Below are 24,622 nucleotides of genomic sequence, written 5' to 3'. Positions count from 1 at the left end.
AGACTCGTGCATGAGCTCTCATCCGCGACATAAACGCATGCGCGACATAAACCATGCATAAACACAGTAAACGTACTAGATTAGTCCACGTGCATGTGAAAATGTGAGGTATGAAGCTTCTGAAGCTACCAAACTTGAGAAGTCCACTTGTAACCAATGAATGCTTTTCCGCTTCCTTCCTACGTCATCAAATGCCGGTCTCTGGTGCATGATGGGTAATTAGTCGCGAAGGATGGTGCCGCTGTGGTGACTCTGTGACTGTGTGTGTCTACTTTGCGGTATTTGTTGGGTAATAAACTCAGCAATTTAAGCGGCTGGTGTAAAACGCTGCGTCGAAAAATCTGCTTGCTTCTACATAATGGGTGAAGAACGAGATCTCGACAAAGGTACGTCATTGGCGCTTTCACGTCTTAAGCCTACTGGGCTACGCGTTTGGCTTTCATTGCAGTCTTGTGCCATTATCGGCGCTACTTCTGATTTTTTCGTTGTTTACATCGTCAGTCATGTGATTCGCAGGTTTGTGTGCCCCCTCCATTGAGTATTCTCTTCCAGTGTTGAACATGCTGCTGTTGTAGCTCCTCGTTGGGGTCATTCGCATGGCGGTGTTTTTCTCGAAAAACACATTTTTGAATGGTCATTTGTTGTTATGCCATATAATTGTAATGTATTTTAATGCCCCCGCGGTTGCGATTTAAGCACTTGTGTATCACTACTTTAAATGCGGCAAGAAACTAAGCTTACGGTCTCTATGCGCTGGTATGGCGGCAAACCAACGAATATCGGATGCATATCGCAGTGTCTCTGTGGTCGATAATACTGTGCAGCGCTGCTGAAAGCACAATGTGATATTTGAGCGTTTAAATTTCAGAGATCGTCACAATGCAATAATACTTTCGTTGTGACGGTGTCGGCGCTCTTGTGCAGTAAGGGCTGACATAAGAATTCCAGCATAAGTATTTTGTTGATGTATTTCTGCACTTTTTCGTGTTCTGATCATTCGTCAAAAATCGGCAGGCGTAAACTTTTATGCTCATACATGTGTTATACCGGATACGGGCGCACGAAATGTAGCGTTTGTGTTTTAAGCATTGGCCATGTTTACATGAATGTTTTTCCGTTGGTAAATTCTTGGCACCCTAATGTGACGTTCTCTACCCGTGCTTTCAGTATGTTGACTTGCCTGCGCTGTACTTTCTTGCGTTAGTCTACAACAAACGGAAGCAGTTTCTTAGGCACGCTCTTTATTTATTTAAAAATACCTTACAGGCCTCCATTGAGGCAAGTGAACTTCCGTGGTACAAATTCATGAACAGTGGTCATGTACCAGATCACATATTAAGAAGTGCAGTACGAAATAATTAGTTAATCAGCAATAGTGACAAAAAAATAAACACTAGCAAGGATAAAACATACAATAAGGAAATAATCTAGTCAAGCAAAATTGAAATGTTGTACAGTATTACACGGTTTGCATAGAAAAAAGAGAGAGAAAAGCAACACTACGGTGATATACAATAAGAAATAGCAAAAAAGTTACAACACAGAGCACACTGCAATAACGGCAAATATGTTTACACCTCATTGGCCAGATAATTGGTCAATGAGATGAAATGCATCTCTGTTTGTCAGACATGCGATGCTAATCTGGCAGGGAATTCCGACATCGGACTGCATGTGGAAGCGCAGAGCAGTTGAATGCACGTGTTGATCCGTAAATGCAGGTAGCCCTATAGCTAAAATGATTATCAAGCCTGTGTGACGTGGAGTAGGATCCTTTCAAGCATGCTATTGTTGTACGGGATGAATGAATGAATTTGTGAAAAAGTGTCAGCAAGGCAATGTCACGTCGAGTACTCAAAGATTGCAATGAAAGGTTAGGTTTTATTTGTGTGACACTGGACTGATAGCTGTAATCATTAGAAATGAAGTGGCTTGCTCTTTTTTGACTTCGTTCCATCATGTCAATAAGATATTTCTGGTGAGGCGAACGAGAGTAAGGTACGCTAGTTTGCGAACATTCGAAGGAGCATTTCTTATGTTTCGTCGCAAGTAACCCAAAGATTGGGAGGCTTTGGCCGGTGTGTGTGTGTGTACAAAGGGTAAACATTTATGAAACCCAATGTCAAACTTAATTTTATAAGCATTCTGTTGTCTTGTCTGGCCAAACATAAGACCACCATTCTTTACAAGACTTAGGAAAGGTAAGAAAGGCTTTAGAGGTACACCATAGTGAAGATATGTTTTAGATGTACTACAGTACTCACGGATTCAAATGCAACATCAATTTTTTTTTAGTATAATGACTGGTATGTCATGTCACGACAAATCTGGTCTCTAAAAATAATGTTGGCTCTGATGTACACGTGTGAGTCGAAATTACGCCGATAACACCGGACCTGAAGACGGTAGAAATGAAAGTGTGTGCGCTACTTAGCCCTAAATTGTCTCGTTTCAATCCATGAGTACTGTACTAGTGTGGAGCCCAATACCCTTCAGTTAAACGTGCGCGAGAACATATATTTTTTACCTTGTTTGTGGTAAATTTCAGAAGGAACCACTCCCTCATTTCCCCCTATTGAGGGATGGCAGCGGCTGTAAATATAGTGCAGGAGAGAACAAGTTACTTTGCTGCACTTGAATAGACCATTACACATGCACAACAATATCCTTTGGCACCTGTAGCACTTACTAGTGAGGCAGGAAGGCAGTTCACTTAGTGATGTTTTAGAAACAGACTACTATATTTAATGTGCTTGGTGCACATCAATGTCAGCTTCTTGTTTCTCGCACTTGAATACTCATGCCTATGATATTAAAGGGGTACTGACACAAAATTTCGCGGCCGAGATAGCCTGCTGGATCGATTTCCGTGTACGTGCGTGTACCATCTGCAAAATATCGACAGCGAATAAAGCTTGGAAGGTATTTTATACGAATTTTGAAGTTCGGGTGCGCGATCCAGCATTCTAGGCCGCACCAGTTGCATTGACACCCTCGGAGGTGACCCGAGGTGACCCCCCTACTTCCCCTACGTAACCGTTGTAGCCGGTACAACAAGTTATGATGACGTCGTAGCCGCCATTTCTATGTAAGGATGGCAGACTGGGCTTGTTGGTTTAACATAATTGAAGTTATCTGGCGCGAATAAGACACGGACGAAGAATAGGAACACACACGGAGCGCCGTGTGTGTGTGTTCCTATTCTTCGTCCGTGTCTTATTCGCACCAGATAACTTCAATTACGCCATTTCTGTTTTGACGCGCTCGCCGCTGCGCTGTTGGTGTCTCAAGGAAATCGTCGCCAACAGACGACGATGAGGAGGACGATGATAACGAGGACGATGATGGCGACGACATCGCGCAGCACGTGCGGCAAGCGTGCGAATGCGAGGAGACGACGCAAACAGCGCGGAAGTGCGTCACACTTCTGTGTGCTGACGTGAGCGAACGCTGGAGCCGCTAGGTGGTGATAGTTGCACCCGGAGGCTTGTCGTTTTTGAAACCGAAACTGACACTGGTCGGTAATGAGGTGCCTGTAATTAATTATCTGTCGCGCGCTGCAGCAAACTATGTGCCGTGTTATGACTAACAGGCCCCCGGCAACACATTGCAGCAAAAAAACGCGAGGCAAAAATTTTTGTGTCAGTACCCCTTTAAGTGACCTTGTACCAAAAAAGGGCGACTAAGTGATTGTGCAACATCATCGGCACTGCTTTTTGAAGAGGCACTAAAGGCAAACATTACGTTAATATGGACTTAATATCATTCTAAAAAACATGCAGCATTTGTTTCATACCAATAAAGGGCTTAGTTTAGAAAAAAATAGCATTTCAAGGCCCCCGCAAAATCCAAATCACCCGTCTCAGTGTGAGGAGTTATGACATTCAATGGCTCCGGTATGACCAGTATGACTCCAGTATTTTTGAGTTATGACTTAGCATGCATGATTGCAGCTTTTTGCTGCCCAACAGCCAATGCTACGGTTTCTTGCGTATAACGAAAGAGTGCAGCTAGAAACCAAGCCAATGACATCACATCGAATAACATTCTCTCTTTGAATTTCACAATTGAGTAAAGCCAACACAGCATTGTGCAATGGAGGAATACTTAAATGTTAATGCACAGGCGGCTCAGAGCTGGACGAAAACAGATCATTTCAACCACCTGCGTTGTCATCAAGGATAGCATGAAATAAAAGGTGTTTACAGCGAAGCTACTTATGACTAGGCCATTCGTAACTGCATGAACAGTTAGTTACCTACTCAACAGAAAAGTATCGACATGAAAATGAAATCGCAAAAAAGCGACCATGGCCACCCAGACTAAGCTCAAACGGCAGTTGGTGTACTGGGCGAATTGGTTGACCTGAATACGGCCCTGATAGTAATAAGAAATATGAACATAATGTAACCCTGTGAACAGTTTAATCAAGGATTACCTACTCAGCAGAAAGCCCCTAGCAGCTATGCATCACAGAAATTGGGCAAACCCCACTACTCACCACTAGTCCACTAAAAATAGACAGAAAAGGTAATAAATGAATAAACAGAAAAATATGAATAAATAAATAAAGTAAATAAGTTAATTATCAAATAAATAAAAAAATGTGTAAAAACATAAATACACAAATAACCTGTGTACTGCACTTCTGGCCAATGCAAATCGAGATGGAAATGCTTTAAAGGAGTACTGACACTTTTTTTTGAAGGCGAGTTTATTCTGCCATACAAATCTCCTGTATACGAAGGTGGCTCTGAGCAAATGTGAAGCTCAGCAAATGCTGACAAGATGTTTTATTTTGATATTAAAGCCGATTTTTCCATTGCGCACCTACTGACATCGACACTAGCTTGACATCAGGCTACAGTACTAATTCTGGTGACTTCACGCAGCAGTCTGGCTAGTTGTGATGATGTCAGGTACCAAAACTTTCAAGATGGCTGCTTGTGCGTCACCAAAACATTCAAAATGGCTGCTCGTGCATCACCAATGGAGCCACGGTGCGGAGCGGCCGTGGAAAGGTCACTATATATTGTGCGAGCACATGATGAGAAGCTCATATCGTGTTGTGCCGTCAGGGTACAGTAGGAACCAAAACTAGCTTTTAAAAAACAGACCGTAATTACTTTTTCAATGTGCACTCGCGCTTAGCTCTACCCTTTCTAGGCTCTTGAGTGCTTGGCCTTTCATTTGACTCAAGGAAACGACAACTGAAAATTTTCATGTCAGTACCTCTTTAAAGAGCATACACTAATACAAAAATTAGAAACGAAATAAATAAATCAGTTTGCTACACAGCTTCTCTGGTTATCCGCCCTCTTAATTGAAATGGCTCATGAAATTTTTCCATCAACTGAATGGGAACACACTAGTATCATTTCATTCTATCAATGTCCTACAATGATCTTTTTATTATGAGCAGATGAGTACTGTAAAATCCCGAGCAAGCGGCCCCCCTAATGTGAAGCAAAATCCAATAAGATCGGATCACAGATCAAACTTCCAGGTGCTGGCGGAAGAGCCACTAAGAATAAAGAGTGCACACCTGTGCTTCTAATGAAATGCTTTATTAATTATGCGTTCATTAAATGTTTTTATGCGCCCTCGACGGGCGAATAAAAACAGTGAAAATGGCGGGGGGGGGGGGGGCTTGCTCGGGCCAGAAGAGGGAGAGTGTTTGAACCCCCTGCCACCCTGAAATATTTCAATATTGCATGTGTGTATATATACTCACATACAATTGCTCGTATAAACTTACATAAAGTATGGTTGAACCCCCCTCCTTGCCCCTCTTTAAAGGGACACTAAAGGCAAATATTAAGTCGACGTTGATTGTTGAAATAACGGTCCAGAAACCTCGTAGCGCTGCTTTTGTGCCAAGGAAGTGCTTATTTTGAAATAAAATCACGTTTTTAGTGGCCCGCATCGCGTTAGCGCGCTTCAAATCTCCCGCCTGAAAATACGACTCTCATACGTCACTGCTGCCGTGCCCAACGTTGTCCGCTTTTACTGCGCGGCCGCCGACACTAGTAGCAGCCGAGCGGAAGTAGCGGGACCCACAGTAGCAACAACAGCGCTGCGGCAAAGACTTGCTCGGATGGGCACATTCAAAGCCGTCACTAAGTTGCGGTTGGTCTCGTAATCCTCAGTACGAAAGTGCAACGAGCACACACGCAGAGGTTTTGACTGTTTAGCACACTGGCGCAATGGCATGACACTAAGCCACTTGGAGCGTAAGGGTTCATTCCGCGGCACCCAGTGAAAAGACACACCGGTTTCCTTGCTGCAGCACTGGCGTTGTGCACCATTCGGGCATCCGGCAATATCACACGCATGCGGCATTTTGTCGAACTTTCTGTCAGAGCGACTTTCACGAGCGCGCAAAACACGCACGGCAGTACGCGATACCGAAACTACCACTGAGACGGGCGAAAACGGAACCTTTGAACCACGCGCGCCGTTCCCCATGGCAACGCCACGGAGGTTTTGTTTTCCATGAATCAAGCGGAAACGAACAAACAGCATTTTATTACGTCTTTTGATGCTCGGAATGTTCTTTTTTTACTGCTGCTAGTTTGATTACTAGTGATTTATTGTAGGCAGACTTCCCTACGTCATCGGGATCACTTCGAAAATGTCCCACTCGTGGCGCTCATCATGTGATACATTTAGCTTAATTTCTCGGTAAGTAGGGCACTGCTGTTGATAATATTGCCGTTTTAGAAGTTGTCATACATTGGGCTTTCACTCTGACATAAATTGTTATTTGCCTTTAGTGTCCCTTTAAAAGAAATGTCTGGCCAGGCTTCTGCCAGTGACAGAATTACACTAAGGATTGCTAAATTATTGGACGAGCACGAGAATAACTTGCTGGAGTCCCAGGTTGTGTACTACTTTCACCTCAATTTCTAAAGCACTGTTGTTGATAATAGATGTTTAATACATTCTCAAGCATTAATCCTTTACTGTAACCTAAATTGTTACTTGCCTTTAGTGTCCCTTTAATCACCATGGTCAGAAGTGTACAGGGGAAAGCAAAGTGATCAATTTCACTTTTTCGTTTGTGAGATTCAAAGGATGCTTTTCTCCTCAGATAAGGACCGGAGACGAAGACGCAGTCGATCTCGGTCCAGGAGCCGTGAGCGCAGGCGTCGTTCCAGGTCTCGGGAAACTAGGAGGAGAAGGTGCCTGTCTTTTCTTCTTGCGCAGTATTTCTGAGCAGGCCGCTTAAATAATCATATAATATCTAGGGTTTAACGTGCCAAACCAATGATGTGATTATGAGGCAGGCTGTGAAAGGCTTCGGAAATTTCGACCATCTGGTGTTCTTTAAACGTGATCTGCAGCTCACAGATCATGTTGACAGATCATGCAACTGGAAGTAGCTGCAAACAAGATCAAACAAGAAGAAAGCAAGAGAATGCCGAAGGCTATGACTCTTGGAGACATAACTACTAGATGGGGCCTTGCCATCCCACGCATTGATTGTAGGTTCCCATGTGCTCAGGATAGTAAAAGAAGCAGAAATGTTTGCTGTGGGAGAGTCATGAGGCAATCTGTAGGGTAATAATGAGGCATTACTATGAAAACGCAGAAAGATGTTGCAAGGCTTCTTGAATGAACCACAGATGGTGCAATAAAAGCCCCCTTCCGTGCAACATCTTTTGAAGCTTTGTATGTTGCTTTGAGGAGCAAAATCGCGTTATTCCTTCCAATTATTCTTGTAATGTCAGATTCAGTGATGAGAGAAGAGTGATGTAGACAGAAGCTTGTGGCATAAGTTGTGTTCCAGGTTTTTTTTTAATGTTTTGTAGCGAAGTACGTTATCATCAGAAATAGAATCAAGCGAAAGGAATTGTCCATTAAGCTCAGTAGTCTTCCATGGAAGCCATGCATCATATACTATGTTGTTGCATGAAAGCCATGACATAGCTTTGGTGTTTCCTCGCAGCCGAAGCCGTAGCAGAGACAGAGGCGCAGCTGGAGGAGCAAAAAAGTCACGCAGAAGGAAGCCCTCCATTTACTGGGATGTGCCGCCTCCTGGCTTTGAGCATATCACTCCCCTTCAGTACAAGGCCATGCAAGGTAGGCAGGCTATTGTGTGCCAAAGCCCTATACACGTCTTGACACTTCCCAGAAAGAGAAAAGGCTTGTTTGAAATTGTCTTCAAATTGGCATGATGGGAAGCTGGAAACTTGTTCTTCAGTGTTTCTCAACACTACACTGAATTGGAGATAGACTAGCCAAAGGTCCCTAAGCTGATTGCATCCTTGGAGGTTTTTTTGTCACCTTGTCTTACATGGGGTCTACTACTGTGTGATAAGCAAGGGCTTTTATGCCATCTTCATTGACCCGAAGCTATTCCTTTAGTCAATGATGCTTTTGTCCAGAAAGCTAGTATTCTCATTTAGAAAGTTGATAAAGATGTGATGGTAGAAAGTTGATAAAGGTGTGATTATCAATTCCATGTTAACAAGGATCAAACATTCTTACACTGAACAAAAGTGCTTCCAGTCATTGCCCACTCACCGGTTATGGGGAATTTAAATGGTTGTAATTTATACCCTTCAGAGGTAATTTGTGCTGAAAGACTACATCGTACTGTCGGTTGCGGCTGGTGCAGGTGTTTAGATAAAAACACTTGTGTTGTTTTGCTTTCTGAGCAACTTGCACAGCAGCAAGTTAAACCGTGTGCCTGCCCCTTGCAGCGTCTGGTCAGATTCCGGCCACTATGCTGGCAGCTACGGGTGCTATAGCCACAGTGGGCGGGACTACCACGACCATAGGCGGAGGAGGCCTTGGAGGAGGGGGAGCAGGACCTGTTGCGCAGGCAATCATCCAACCACCAGCCGCTGTGCCCATTGTAGGCGGCACAATCACACGTCAGGCACGGCGGCTCTATGTGGGAAACATACCTTTTGGCTGCTCTGAGGCAAGTGCCTTTTGTTGTTTAGTTTATCTCTCCCCCCCCCCACCCACTGATATGCTAATCACTTCACCTCTCTTATATGAAATGAACACTTCAACACCTTTGACGGAAGTCGCTGGAGTCGCGAGTATACGCACTATAAACAGTATGGCACTATAAAGAAAACATTTTTCAAAGGCTACACATTATCAGAGTTTGAATTATCGAGAGGCTGCTGTATTTTGAAAGGATGCTAAGCAAGCCACCCAGCATATCTGAGAATCTTAGCATGCAACCGAGATGTTTGCATCCGTTTAAACTTCCAAATCTTGAAAATCTTAATGTCCGAGGACCAGACTTATACACGATACAGAAAATAAGTAACCAATTACAATTACTTCCTTTAAAATGTAATTGATTAATGTGGTCAATTACAGCCCCATAAAAGTAACTGAGCAATTACAGAAATGTAATTGATTACTTTTGCATTACTTTCCATCAAAATTTTATTGCCGTAACACAATAACACAAGTTTACTCAAACTACGACTAACTACTGTGGCTTGCATGGTAGAGTGGAGACTGCAGGCTTGCGTGAAGGCTAGGAGGCTTATTGTGGCTTATGGTATATATTGTTTGTTACACGTTAACTTTCAACAGGAGTTGTTTTTCAAAGCGGTCGTCGCTGATTCGTCCACGTTTCCTCGTTAAGGGGTCAGCTGCTAGACTGAACACTCTCTCAATGCATGCGCTGGAGGGAAGGGCGGTGTTATAATGTAGGAACGCCTTGCGCACCAGCTCGTAGTCGTGCAGTGCTTCGATACTAGTGTCCATGTCCAAGGAAAAGGTGAAAAAAATAGGCTCTGCAGGCCCCTCCCCCCGTCGGACTGGACGGGGGGCCTCTACAGAGCGGTCGCATATCATTCAGGATGAGAACTGCCGTAGAAGACTGGTTACAACTTGATTTTGGAAAGAAAAATAATTGATTAGTAATCAATTACAAGAAAATGTAATTGAATTACCCAGAACAGTTAAAGCTGAGCAGAATGGTGACGTTTCCATCAGTTTAGATGTTGTTTTTTACACTTTATATGTCACGTGTCTAGAGTAAAATTTTCAGTTGAAGTCTAGCGGTCGTCCTGTGTGCTTCTTTGTCCTTGTTTTGTTCCGCTATATTATGTATTTACCCAGAACATTACAGTTTCAAAAAAGTAACCGATTATATTACAAAATTACAAGAACGTATAATTAATTACAACTAATCAATTACTTGTAACGTACAACTCTGCTGAGGACCGACGTTGCCGACAGTATGAATGCAGGAGCGAAAAAAAAAAAGAGCTACCAGAGTTCTCTCGTAAAAACTCGCTCATCAACCTTTCAGACCGCCTCAATTATGTGGACTTCTTGGATTGCACTGCATAGAAATAGTGTCCAATGGCAACCGAAATTTCCAACACTGTACGATACCTCGTTCGATTTCTCTGGCGCGCGCGATGACGAAAGCATGGCAATCGCGAATTGCCATTCAAATGTTGTGCACCCAGTCGACGCCCTTGTTAATGGGATTTGCCACTTTGCAAATGCAGCCAGTGCAGAACGGTTGCCTCGAACCTAACCGCAACGTTGATCACCCACAGCCACTGCCGGCGAGGCAGCTAGTGCTCTTTAGGCCTAGCCTGCTGGTTGGCATGATCTCGTGAAAAGCTTGCCCTAGACAACATGGAGAACGGTTGTTGAAGAGATCGTACTCATGCAAGGAACCAAGGGCAGCACACGTGAAACGAAGTTCAGACACAGCAAATACGGTGTAAGAGCGATGAAACAGGAAAGACTTTAAAAAATATATTTAGTAGTACAGGATTTTATTTTAATGTATACGCTTAAAAAACCTTGCAACGTTGCCTGGTACGGATGGGCTATCCTTGCTTGCTGATGCTGCCTAATTGCATGTAAGATACAAGAGCGCTTTACTACACGCAGTACAGTAATTGTGTTGCGGGTTTGTGGAAGCATGAAATCTTACTTTGGTTTTGACAGCACATAAATGAAGAACCATGTTTCCTCCCTGCTGTATGAAATGTTTCTTGATGGTGCTGCGTGAACACCGTGAATTGATAATGCCACGTTCTTTCTTTGCAGGAAGAAATGATGGACTACTTCAATGCCCAGATGCATGCCTGTGGTTTCTCCCAAGCACCAGGCAACCCTGTGCTAGCTTGCCAGATCAACCTGGACAAAAACTTTGCATTTTTAGAGGTAAACAAAGCACATAGTTGTGAAGATGTTCTGCAATGTTGTCCCACTCACTTTTATTTCTTTATTTTTATTTTATCTTTTATTTTTTCAATTTCACTCCGTTCAGTTTCGATCAATTGATGAGACAACCCAGGCCATGGCATTTGATGGAATCAACTTCAAGGGCCAAAGCTTGAAGATCAGGCGGCCCCACGATTATCAGCCAATGCCGGGCATGTCTGAGACTCCATCGGTCGCCGTTCCAGGTGGGTTCTCTCTCTCTGAGCGTTCACTCTCCTTTTTTTCTCAGTTATCCTTTCTCTCACTCATTTATTTTTTTCATTTCCCTAAAATGTAGTCTGGATATTCCAAAAACACCATGAGAGAGTAGCATTAGGCTGCCCTTCATTACGAATATAGTTTAACACCTTCACTGAATTTTCTCAAGTTCTTTGCAACGAACACAACTTATCAAAATCCTTGTTATTTGTGTACAGTATTTCATGTCTGCCTAGAACACTTCTGTCTTATTGAGTTTTAAACAGGAAACCACTGCATAATCTAAAAAGTATTGCTCATGCATTTACGTGCAGGGAAAGTCACCAGAGAAAACATCTTTTATCTGGAAGTTCCAAAATTACGCAGAAGTTGACTCCAGTTTACCATAACGTAACAAACCTCAGTAGTACATATAGATAACTGCTTGTATATGCCAGCCTGTACCTATTAAATGGCTTAAAGACAGCAGCTTTCTGTCATCATGTAGCATAAACCTTGACACATGATTTTGAAATCACTGCTCATGACTGTTGCTGTCGTCGGGCTGCATAGTGGGTACCTCTTGATCAATCCTAAATGTCAAGGTCTACTTTGAGCCAAGCAATCCTTAAAAAAAAAGTCAGAAAGATTTCGCTATAGCAGTCGATAAATGATGAATAATTTGAGCAGTTCTGCTTGGACAGAACTGGGAGGGGCTATTCAGAAGTGTGCACACTGTAGAATAAGTGGGTATTTTCACTGAACTTATTAGCTAGGCTTTGTCTAGGTTATGTATGATTTAATGGATTTTTTTTTTTTTTTCAATGTGATAGCCAGTGAATTGCGTTGTTTCTCATATTGTTAGGACTGTGTGTTTGTTTTGTTGAGTGATATACATTGCTGAAACATTCGTATTGTGCTGAGAGCTCACTTGCGATAATTTCTTTATGCATTGGAGTGCTTTTATACGTGCTTTAATGCCAGCTATTGTAATTAAAAGTGGTGTTTAGTATTTTCGTCTTTCCTGTTCTAGCCAGTGAACAAAATTTCAGTGTGTTGACGGATGTAACAGTCGAGCTTCGATATAATGAACGTTTCTGTAACTTCCAGCTATAGCGAGGTAAATGTACAATTTAGTCTGATAATTTCATGTTTTATTGAGTTTGTTGCTCTATTTATTAAGATTCAAAGCAAATATTTGCTCACTGGCAGCTCAAAATACATATCTGCATTGCAAAAATGTCAGAAGCCCAGCTATTGCTACTTGAATTACATAGCACATCCTGGACATGCATGCATGTTTGGGCCTATAGCTGAACTGGCACACAGCTGGCAGGCAATGTGCTTATCCCACATGATTATGCTGATTGTTTGGTTGCATATTGACCGCAGTGAAAAGCACATTGGTAATTTAGCATTGAGGCACACGCCATGGATTGGCATGACAAGCTGCTACTGGGCCATCTGTTTAGCAGGTTTTTGTTCCTTAGGAGGCATCATGCTTGTTCATTTTTTTTGGACAAACCTAATTCGAATATATATATATACCTAATCTCAAAATCGGCATGTACAGTTATAGTGCAACAAAAGTATTATAGTTTAGGATGTGACTCGTTGTATCCAGGTTCGACTGTATTATTATTCAGCAGGACATATGATTACCTTTTTGTTATCGGTAGGTGCGGTTTGTAAGGCAGACACAGTGTTCTGTGATGTATGCAGATTTTCTTAAATTGGAAAATTTGTCATTAATTTATTGTAAAATTGGAATCTTCCTTTTTCTCCTTTTTTTTTCCGCACAGTTTTAGGTAAAAGGGGGGCATTAGAAGCCTTCAGGTCCGAGCCCCGCATCAGTGGAGTCTCTGGACAAACGCAGTTTCTCTTTCTCTCCCTCTTTCTTTTTTTGTTTTTTTTTTTTCTTGCACCGTTTTTATTTGCAGCGATTGGAGTGTGTACGTCTTATCTCTCTGTACGCGGCAGTGCTTCCGGCAAGTTTCAAGAGGCATCTTTGCACGTTAAATTTCACTTCGACGAGGCTGTCAGACGAGAAGCACCATTCAGCGTGAACAGCCAGCAGTGCACCCAGAAAAACTGGTCGGCCCTCCGTAGAATGTAACTTTCGTGCCAGCACGTTTGGTGCACCCTTTCGATGCCACGTGTTTGTTTTAATCATAGACCTACCAACAATCCACGGAGGAAGCGGGTGCAGTTAGCTTTAATTGCTCATAAATTCCTTGAACCGTGCTATCAGTATAAGTGCTTCCGCACCGTTTGGCTTGGCACGTCAGGCTTTGTAACTTTAAGCATTTTTCTGTACATTGCTTTGCCTTCTTTCAGTTTTCTTTCCACCGTGCTCCTTTCTTGTGCCTTTCGTCCTTTCCATTCCTCCCCAGGAACTCTCTGGTGGGTTAGGGCGGGAGACAACTGGATTTGGGTTCTCTTTCAGGTGTTATTTCAACGGTAGTGCAGGACTCTCCTCATAAAATATTCATTGGGGGATTGCCGAACTATCTAAACGAAGACCAGGTATGGTTGCCATCAGTTTTGTTTCTCACTCTCTTCTTATCATTGCATTCTGTGTTGTTTTATTTTTCTGTAAAATAAGACACAAAGCATTTCAGACAAAATCACTTTTGAGAACTTTTCAGTTGCTTTCATTGTGAATAAGTAGATTGTGCCAAAGCACCTTGCGTGTCTGAATGCATACAGCAGCTTGTCGCATTCATGTAAGTCTTGTCTATTCTAAAAATGGCAGAGACAATAAACTCTTGTGGAAAGCTGTTTCATTGTGTGATGTGGCCTTGCACATGCTCATATTTTTTTGCCCTGGCAAGACTTTCTTGCTTGACTGGTGTAGCTTTCCTATTTTGTAATGTTGTTCATGCCATAGCATTGTTATTTTGCTTGTTTAATAATGGCCTACTGCTTTTGTCTTGATTTGACTTAGTTTCAAATACGGTGTCTTTGTTTTCTGGATTGTAATTTTGCATTTCGTGCAAGGCTTTTAAGTGGGCATCAAGCTTCGTTGCCATTCTTATTATGTATATGAAACAGTGGATGTTGGTTAATGCTGAAATGTAAGTATGCGAGGTTTGATCCATACGTGGCCTGTTCTATCGGTGATGGCTTAGTTGCCAGTTCTTGGTAATGAAACTGTATTACGCATGCAGGGCACAGGCGGTCACTGTGAGCACAAGATGCTTGCATGAAAAGCATTGCTTGGTGCGTAGGCAGGGACACCGGTGTAATACATAGTTTTAAAAAATATCTTTGGCAATGTGCAAACTGCATTGCTTCTTTCACTGCTTTCTAATTTCACAAGTAGGCAAAGTGTGTTAGTAAGGAAACTTGTGCAATGCAAGAAGTCCAGCATTGGTATTCATATAAAATTTTAGTTACACCACAGCCACTGTGACATTTACTTGCACAGTCTTGCTGCATGGCATACCAGGTTCGCTAGCTGGAGGGAAGATAATCAAGGGGAAAAATTGGTGTCCACCCGTTAGTAGCACAAAGCTTTAAAGGAAGCCGGTACAGCTTTCTCAGTGAGAAACATTCACAGAAACTCCAGTGAAATGAAGGGCTTCAAGATTTTGCAGTGATCTACATGATGCATACCTTTCAGGGTTGCAAATGAGTTCTACGGAATCCCGCAAAGTGGCAGAAGGGTTATGAAAGGGATAATTGACAACCACGCGTTTGTAGCATGAAGCCATAAGGAAATCTATACGGATTTCTCAGAAAGGAAAGCTTCTTAGTTGAAGAAAAATTTGTCCTTGTCTGGCACAGAACAGATATGTAAAAGTGCATGTGGCTAATAAGCAGCAAGATGTGTTCTCACAGTGATGGCCTTGGTTCACTCAATGTGTGCCTTAAATCTCACCTACATTGCCAACTAGGTCACTTAAAACTTAAGATCTGATTGGCAATAGAGGTAATGCATTGATTGTTTCCAAAATGGAAATCTTGTGGCTTTGAGTGTGGGACTTGTAGTCATACCTGTGCATGTACTTGTGTGTGTGCGTGTGTAGCCAAGCGCCTTAATTGTAGTGTTAGTAATCGTTGGTTGGAGAAACTCTGTACTCATTCACCTCCTTCTTTTTTTCTCTTTTTTTCCTCCCCCATTCTTTTTTTGGATTTCGTAGCAAAGGTTGGGAGGGTGATTACCTCTTCATAGTTGCTAAACCAAATCTCGAGTCGCACACAGCTCGCTGTTCCCCCCTGCCACTAATTGTGAGGCCCTTGGCAGGCAAGTTTAAGCTATGCTCTCGTCGGGGACGGCCTCTTTACAGGACGAAGCAACGGTGGTGGCACGGATGGCGATGCCGTCGAGTACTCTTGCTGTCATAACTGCCAAGCTGGCAACTGTCACGCGTTGATTTTAAAGGCACACTGTCACGCGATTGCTGCATAGCCAGAGCTGCACCGAACCTGCCCTCCATTACCTTCTGTGCTTCGCGAGGGGCCAGAACAGTGCTCGTTATTGTGGGACAGTCTATGGGTAGTTATTTGAAAGCGTTGTCACACTGAGCAACACTTCAGCCAAATACTTTTGGCAACCGAGCAGTCTTTCAGACCAAAGCAACAGAATGTTGTGTTCTTGTTGCTTCAGTCTGGCAGAACTACTGAAAATTCATTATTTGCCAACAGTGCTAGAGGTTTTTCTGCCTTGCTTGGGAAAGGGGCTCTTATGTGCATTTCATGGTCCCAAAAGATGTGCATGCTAAGGTGCACCGTCCAAGTGTAAAAGGCTAATGCTAAGGCTGCAAATTCATGTAAGGACAAGCTCCACCTTTAAAGGCAGAATATCTGTTATTATTTTTAGACTAATCTCCCCTTTAGTGTGCTCTTTGCAGCCGTCTTTTGGTGCAACAGCAATCTGGAGGGCAGGTGACGTGTATTAGATCTGCGCAATAGCGTTATTGGGGCATTGCTGAATTTGTTGTGGACTGTTTGCAGTGTTTAAAGCTTTAGTTGCCAGTGGGAGGAATTTGTGATTAGTGCAGAGGCTGGCCTATATTGCCTGAATTTGGTGTAAAATTGCAATTCGCAAGGATTGTTAGTATGGGCGAATGCTCTGACTCTGGTCCTCGCAATTGTTCTCTTTTATTATTAAAAACAATACATGTAATGTTTCTGAAAAGGTGTACTTTTTAAATTTCATAGATAATAGTGTAAAAATAAATTGATGGAGCTGCGATTATTTCAGGTTCTAACTGTAGAAGCATGGACCCGTCTACAATGTGGAGGATTGGGCTCAATATCTAGTGCAGTTAATTGTTGGAGAAGCTGTTGACATTCTACAGTAGCTGCCGAGGGCAAAATCTAGGTCCTCCTTCTTTTAAAAGCTTTTTTTTTTCTTTAGTTCACCTTATTCGAATTCTGCAGAATCACTGGTTGTTCAACACACCTGTTTGGAAGCTGAGTGTATCTTTTGAATACCAAACTTGCACATTTGTAAGGTTTCGTGGTATGGAATGGCCAGATAAACTCGACACACGGAGCACTGCCTTTCCATTACATTTATATTTATATATCTGCATGCAAATGTATAAAGCAGTAGGATGTCAAGGTATAATTTGGAAGTCAGTACTTTGTGCGTACACTTTCCTTCTTCTAGTGTGTTAGTCCATGTTGCTCAGATTAAATTAGATATTTAATTCATTTCATATTTAGGGTGAAAGCATCAATTTATTGGGTGCAACGTTGGACTGCATTGCACTATGCCTTGAAATAAGAGTGGTTAGGCCTCTTGTGTGTTAAGACCTGTGCAGGAGGCAGCCACTGGAGCTTGTAAAATGTAAATTTTCTCTGTCTTTTGGTGGCCCAGATGGTGCATGATATATTATAGCTTTAGGGGGCAAGGTAATTATCAGAAGGAACAGGCTGAACTGAAAAGCCAGTTAATGCATTCAGGGGCAGTTTTTTTTCTGGAGGAACCTTAGAACTTTGTTGCCTTATCATTGCAGTCATATTTAAAAGGTGTCTTCTTAGTTTAGAAGAATTTTTTTTTGGTTAGAGAACTCTCAAATCAACCTGTGGTCCACTCATGTAAGAGTAATAAGTGAGGACGCCATTGAGGATGTAATAGAGACAAATGTTGGGAGAATTAGTGCCAGGCCAAACCAATAAATGTTTAACCAGATCACTGTGGCAGTTTTATGAATATTGACAAATTGCTTCAGAGTCAACAGTCTGTGTCAACAGCAAAGTGTGCATAGGCTTCCTTAGTGCTTACTGATCTTCCATTTGCACTGTTAACGCGATAGTGCTAAAGATCTAGTTTCGCAGAAATTCCGGTGTTGGCGGCGGCGGTGTCTTTGGTTGTGAGTGAAAATCAGCATTGTCCGTGAGTGAAAATTCAAGGTAGATGCAAATAAAGAAATAATTAAAGAAATCTTTGGTTCGAGTGGGACCGGGGATTCGAACCTGCGACCCCTCGCTCCGTGGCGTGATGCGTTTAGCCGCTTGGCCACCACGCATATATTCTCTAGCTTACTAACAACGAGCTATTTATATACAGCATTTAGCGTTGGTGGTAGGCACATCTCGGAGGTTCTTCAGCAGCTCAACAGAAATCCCACGAGATGGCGCAAAGGGCCCATGGGCGCGCTTTCCTTGTTCTGTCGCACCGCATGCGGGGATATAGGAGCCAACACACATCCGCACTTTGGCTTTCCTTGCAGCACGGTTTAGGTGTTGACCGAGAAGCAAGGGCAGGCTAGAGATTGTGAATGCGATACAAACACGGTCCGATTACACTATCGCGTTCTACTCTTGAAAGCGAAGCTCAAGTGCCCTTCCGTTTTTTAAATTTTGTGTGCAATTGAGGGTGGAAGTGCCCAGGATACCATATTTGCGACAAACGCTGAATTCCCACATAGCCTGAGAGCATAGCCTCTAATAGAATGTTCCACCTTGTAGCGCTTTGCGACCTGCAAAATCATCTATTAAATTAGAATTAACAGAGCAGAAATTCCCATTGGCCGTGTAGCCTATGCCCTGGTGATCCCAGTTCCTGGGAATACACATCGGACAAAAATGGAGCATTGGATTCTGCTGCTACGGCAGAATCCAATGGCAGTTTTCTACTGATTGGGAAATTAGGCTGCAGCTGCATGCTGCAGGGACATCTGCTTACAGGAGTGGAGTTGGAGCATAAAGCCTTTGTTTTCTGGGGAGGGGTATCTTAATCAGTTGCCAGGTGGTGGCATGCAACAAGACCATTGCATTATATCAATATCTCTTCCTAGCCCTTTGCTACAAGCCTCCTCTAGCACCTTCATTTTTCACTACCACTTTTTCTCCCTCCCCCTTTTCATTAACCTGTGGGGAACATTGGATCTCAAGTGCAGGCATCAGAGGTGTTTATACTTGCGATTGGGTAGCCAACACTAACTTCTGTGCGTTTTGTCGACTGCTGCGAGTGCTGCAGGAGAGATTATGTGTTGCACGCAGTGTGGCTTGTCGTGCACGCAGTGTGACCCGTCGTGACAATGGGGCAAGAAGCTGGGTCGGCACGCGTCATGGATTTGAGCATGTCCTTGCGATTATCAAATCGGCCAGTGGCCGTATCCTTCCCTCCAATAACGTAGTCGGGCGCGTCATTGACATAATTTGCTGAGAAAAGTGAGCTATCGCTGTCTTTGAAACGTAAATGTAAATTCCCTGCCACATGCAGTGCTATAATGGCTCAAATGTTCACAAGAGCCTTGATTACAAATCAGCAGCATCTTCAGATCATGTTGAAAAAGTGTTGAAGACACCATTCTCAAGAAAGTAGCAGCCACAATGAACTGCATTTACATACTGGGAAATATTGCAGTTAACTTATGTGCTAGAAATAGTCTAATAAAATGAATTGCAGACATAGGTAAAACACTGCTCTGGAGAAACTTGAACCTAGCACTCAACTTGAACTGAAAGAATTCATGCCAATAGATGAGAAACTTCTGGTATCCTTGTTGTCCTCTTACAATGGTGCATACATGCAGCACTCAGTTTTGTTCTGGTAACCTTAGAACATATAAGACTCCCTGCACCAACCACATAAAAACGACAATAATTGGTTGAGAGTGCTGTGCTGCATGTTGCAAAATGGATGCGCTGACAGAGCATTTCCCAAATCAAAATTAGACTTTATCGTCGTGTTGCATGTGGTTGCTGCTTTTTCAATGTACCAACTGCATTCTGTGCCAAATGCATCTTGCATTAGGGAGCTGGCTGGCAACAATCACTGCTATCAGCATGGGGTTGAGGTAGAAATGATGGATACTAACGTTCATTTCTTCACTCTGGGGCAGGCAGATAATGCTTGGCTGCCTAGAAAATGCAAGGCTCTTAGCTGCACACCACACACCTGGCAGCATCTTCTGTGAATTAGCAATTTGCTTGCTGTCAAGAGAGAACATGTAGCCCTCTCGGTTCTCTTGTTTGCAGTGTGCCTTCGTGATATTAGGAGCAGAAGTGCATTTTTAAAGCAGTTATATGCTTTCTAATGGAAGCATCAATTTGATCAGTTTTGAGGGGGGTCAGCTTGTGTCATAAAGCAGGATTTGTGTTCACTGATGTCCACTTTGTTTTTGCTGCACCTTTCCTTGCTCCTTTTTCACATCCCACAGGTCAGGGAGCTCTTGATGTCATTTGGACAACTACGTGCATTCAATCTTGTGAAAGACAGCGCTACTGGACTCTCCAAGGGCTATGCATTTTGCGAGTACGTGGAGGTTGCTACAACGGACCAGGTGTGTACACGGTAGTTAGCTGTAGGGCTTTCTGCTGCCTCTGGTACCACCCACATTTCCGTGGAAGCCTGTGCGCTCTCTGCGTTGAAAGTTTGTACATGGTCCCTTCCATGGTGGGCCATGCATTTGAACCCCCTGCACAACTGTCAGCATTGCATTGAGAAGTGTCCTTATCTCGACATTGCAAGCATCCTGCAGTAAATGTGTGGTGCTGGGAAAGATCGCTCCCAGCTCCAAATGCTTGGAAGGCACACTATGGAGATCGCTGAAAGGAGATGCGTTTGTCCTGCATTGAATATTAATTGGCTGATGATGATGTCACCCAATTATTACTCATGTTACCCTTTTATTTTCTGTACTAAATGTTCCTCGCGCCCTCCCTTTTTAGATTTAGTGTGTTGATTTTGTGGACATTTTATGCCACATGGAAGCGCGTTTCTTTCCGTTGCCTTTGTCTTAGTCAGAATTCAACCACACTATACATTCTGTCTGCCAAAGTTTGCATTGAGCGGCCACTCTGAATAGCCATGGCTTACTTCCTCGAGACAAAGGGACAGAGCACCGAGATGTGTGCCCCACCTACCATGAGAAATTTAACCTACGAGCATGGGATCTGGTGTCCTCATCATGTGCTGCATAATGATGTGCCTCTGGAGCCAACGTTTCGACAAGCAGTCTTGTCTTCTTCAAGGCTGCAACTGCAATGGGTGTACAGCATTCAGAACACACACCAGAGTAGCCGGGGACTGCTCTCACAAGTTCTATTCGTAAAGAGTGGCAGCATGCCTGTCATGTCTTCGAAATTTTCATAGAGCTTACAGATTTGGGATCTTTTTATGACGTACGAATGCTGTGTCAAATTTTACAAGTTCTAAGAGCTGTTCGCAAGAAAGGGCTGGAAAATGGTGCTGGAAGGAAGGACGGCAATACTTTGGAAGTCCACCAAAGATGGAAGGACAACAGAGTGGTACATTTTTTTTTTTAGCAGGTTTGTTAAAAAAAACTACTTAAGCAAACAAAATCGGTAAGTGCGGGTGTAAAGCAGTAACTTGTCATTTCTGCTGTCATGATGAATTTTAAAGCACATAGGCTAGCAGGTATGGTGGCAGTGTGAATCTTAGTCTCATAGCTTGAGGGCATCCTGCAAAATATGGCACAAGCTTTTGCATAGAAAGAGTGGGGCACAGCATAATAGTAGCCATAGAAATGATTTAGAACATTCATTGTTCAAGATTGGATCTGTGTTTGCTTCATTGTTGCCCCTACCTCCTGTGCAGTTAAAAAGACACATGGCCACAACAAGGCTGCAAACTGAATAATGTGCCTACCAGGCATTCACTTAGTGAGCTGTCGTAAGCAACGACTTGGCATTACAGTGGTTCATTGCATGCTCTCACTTTTCAGGCCATTATGGGACTCAATGGAATGCAACTTGGTGATAAGAAACTGATTGTGCAAAGAGCTAGTGTCGGTGCCAAGAACAGTCAAATGAACGTGAGTTTCAAGAATCGATTTCTCTTCTCTGTGATTTCTTCGCATATTCTTTGTATAAAAAACAAGTGTAATCCTCACTTCAACGCTTTTCATTTTGCTTTATTTTTTTGTAGCAAGCCCCAGTGCAGATTCAAGTACCAGGTTTGCAGCTTCAGGGTGGCGCAGGCCCTCCAACAGAGGTGCTGTGCCTCATGAACCTTGTGTGCCCCGAAGAGCTGAAGGATGAAGAGGAGTATGAGGACATTCTTGAGGACATTCATGAGGAATGTAACAAGTACGGCGTCGTCAAAAGCATTGAGATACCCCGACCAATTGATGGTGTCGAAGTGCCTGGTTGCGGAAAGGTGAGTTTCCCCTTGGCTTTTCTTCTGCATTTTCATGTTGAAGCAGCACTCCTGCATTCTCTGGGCATTGGTTTTGTTTGTCTTCAAAAGTGGCCATATTTTTCACAGGGTGTTCAGCAAAGTGAACATTTTAGAGGCTATTTCAAAGCAGCTGTCTTAAAGCTTCGACCTTACTTTTGCCACTTGGAGACATTAAAAGCTGTTGTCTTTGTTACATTCAACACTCTTCGTTGGTGCTAAAGCACTACCCTTTGTTAACCTACCATAGAGGATGTGATTTTTTGGTTTTACTCTATATACATGCATGTTGTCCCTTTGTGTTATTCCAGGCCTACGTTGAGTTCAATTCTGTCATCGACTGCCAGAAGGCACAGCAGAGCTTGACGGGGCGCAAATTCAGCAACCGTGTGGTTGTAACGTCCTACTTCGACCCGGACAAGTACCACCGTCGAGAATTCTAAGCAGTCCACCCAACAACCGCAGCTTAGTCTCTTCCCTCTGCCATCTTCATCTTTCGCTGGATATTCTGTTTCTGCTGCACTCTTGCGGGCATGTGTTCTAAAGTGCAACCCTGTAGTAGCTCATGTCCACAAGCAGTGATTCCTTTGAAGATGGCGCCACTGGCTACCCTGTGCTATTCAGGCTTTAGCCGGCCCTTCTGTGTTTTGCCCAAACCGGGCGTACTCTTTCTTTTCTCATGGCACTGTTCTCTCTAATCCTGAATTTTCCTTCTTTTTCGTAACCATCGCACATTTTTTTTTGCATTGCAGTTGTGAACATTGTGGCCCCAGTTATGTTGATTTGGTAAGGACAGATGGGGTACTTTTTTGTTTTCATCATCATTGTCTTCATTGTAAGTAATATCCGAGCTGCCAAGCATGCGGCTGTTGGTAAGCTATCGTGATGAATTTTGGATAAACCTGTGCACGTCCTAAAAGAAAAGAAAGGCTGTTGACACATGTGTGTTAACAAACCGGGTCTAATCACGTCAATCTGCAATTTCTTTCATCAGTACACACCTTGTGCTAGTGCAAGTTCCTCCCCTCTCTCTTTTTTTTTTTTTTTTTCAAGTGATTCACCGAATGCTTTCATACTGTGTAGCTGTGTCCTCTGCCACCATAAAATAAAGAAGCTGCTGTAAATTTTGTCTTGTGACGTTCTCTTGTTAGTTAATGGAGCACGCACAGCTGAACTGCACCTAAGGAACTATGAAATACTGCTAGCATACATTTACATTGCAGATTACTTTTGGCAGCTGTATATATATAGACACACACACATGCACAGATAAAAGAGACTTGAGGCACGATAGAGCAGGGCTGGGGGCAAAGATAGCTTAAAATTGTATCGCGATGTGATACAAGATACTCGGACAAGAAGTACTTGAGATACAGATAAAGATAAAGATACTACCGCGATAATTGTATCCGATACGATACTTGCCAATTGTATGTTAAGATACTTCGATACATTTGCAAGTTAGTTATTATATGTCCATATGATGCAACAGCAAACACCAATGCACAAAAATCTCTGCTTGAAATTCCTTAACTCTGACCAATTTTGTTTAATTTGAATGAAATGTCTTTAGTATCTTAAAAGTTTTGTCTTCCTTGTTCAAAGTACATTAGTTCAATTCTGAAACAACCTATCGGGGTTCAATTCCGAAACAACTTGCCGGGAAGAACTGCAATAGGAAGCCTTTGCATGACGGTGCAAATACCGGTGTGGAGTTTTACCTTGTCCGTAAACTACCACTACGCAATACCTGATCACTGGACAGGTGCACAGCAGCAACCATGCTGGAAGCGACTTTAGTGACGAATGGTGTATGCGTAGGGGACATAAAACTGCAATGGCTGTTCATATTCTGTGTATCTGCTGGTATAAAGCGTTTGTTATCGATATACTCCCTAACGTGCAATCTTTGAACAATTTTTCTTAAACGAAAGAACATCTGCAACCTGGAAACGTCTCAGATGTATTGTATTGTCACATGGTATAGTGACTGTTAATATGGCGGCAGTCAAACTGTAGAAATGAAACTCTTTACTGAACTAATAGAAGACAATAGAAAATTCATTGCCTATGGAAAATTGCCTGAAACGGCTTGTTGGGACGCTCCTGAGAAAAACGGAGCACTTGGTATGTGTTTCCCGATCGAATCCCCCATCTAACATCTTTTAAGATGGCTCCTAATAATTTCCATTATTATAATGCGAACTCAATTTCACTGCTTTATTAAGCGATAAGCAGAATGTTTGGTACTGTCTACCCAAGACCCGCCACGGTGGTCTAGTGGTTATGGTGCTCAACTGCTGACTCGAAGGTCAGGGGACCGAATCCTGGCCGCATTTTCGATGGAGGCAAAAATGCTTGAGGCCAGTGTACTTAGATTTAGGTGCACGTTAATAAAGAACCCCAGGTGGTCGAAATTTCCGGAGCCCTCCACGGCGTCTCTCATAATCATAACATGGCTTTGGGACATTAAAACTCAAATAATATTACTGTATAGTAATCAAGGCACGCCCACATAACTATATATTAGTTTTCAAAATTGCCTTCGCAGAACAGTAAACTCAAGTGAAGTATAAATGTGCAAATAGTAGCAGAAATAACGCAGACATTTAAAAGTAA

General features: G+C 42.9%; 1 protein-coding gene across 2 annotated transcripts; it reads left to right on the top strand.

The window, feature by feature from the left end:
• The first annotated feature begins 191 nt into the window (after nt 1-191).
• LOC119387078 (splicing factor U2AF 50 kDa subunit-like) lies at nt 192-23,127 on the top strand. Of its 2 annotated transcripts, none has more exons than XM_037654381.2 (11): nt 192-386; nt 7,094-7,184; nt 7,952-8,085; nt 8,709-8,932; nt 11,050-11,166; nt 11,273-11,411; nt 13,850-13,929; nt 20,025-20,147; nt 21,552-21,641; nt 21,755-21,985; nt 22,315-23,127. In XM_037654381.2, the coding sequence occupies exons 1-11, from the start codon at nt 359-361 to the stop codon at nt 22,444-22,446; spliced, it is 1,389 nt and encodes a 462-aa protein (XP_037510309.1). In that variant the 5' UTR covers nt 192-358; the 3' UTR covers nt 22,447-23,127. The 2 variants fall into 2 exon arrangements, with proteins under 2 accessions (XP_037510309.1, XP_049269323.1); XM_049413366.1 differs by having other exon boundaries at nt 8,709-8,936; nt 11,054-11,166.
• The last annotated feature ends 1,495 nt before the right edge of the window (nt 23,128-24,622 follow it).

The sequence above is a fragment of the Rhipicephalus sanguineus genome, chromosome 3, assembly GCF_013339695.2.
Source record: "Rhipicephalus sanguineus isolate Rsan-2018 chromosome 3, BIME_Rsan_1.4, whole genome shotgun sequence".
NCBI lineage: Eukaryota > Metazoa > Arthropoda > Arachnida > Ixodida > Ixodidae > Rhipicephalus > Rhipicephalus sanguineus.
The sequence above is the reverse complement of the archived record's forward strand: the minus strand, read 5'-3'. Positions and strand labels throughout refer to the sequence as shown.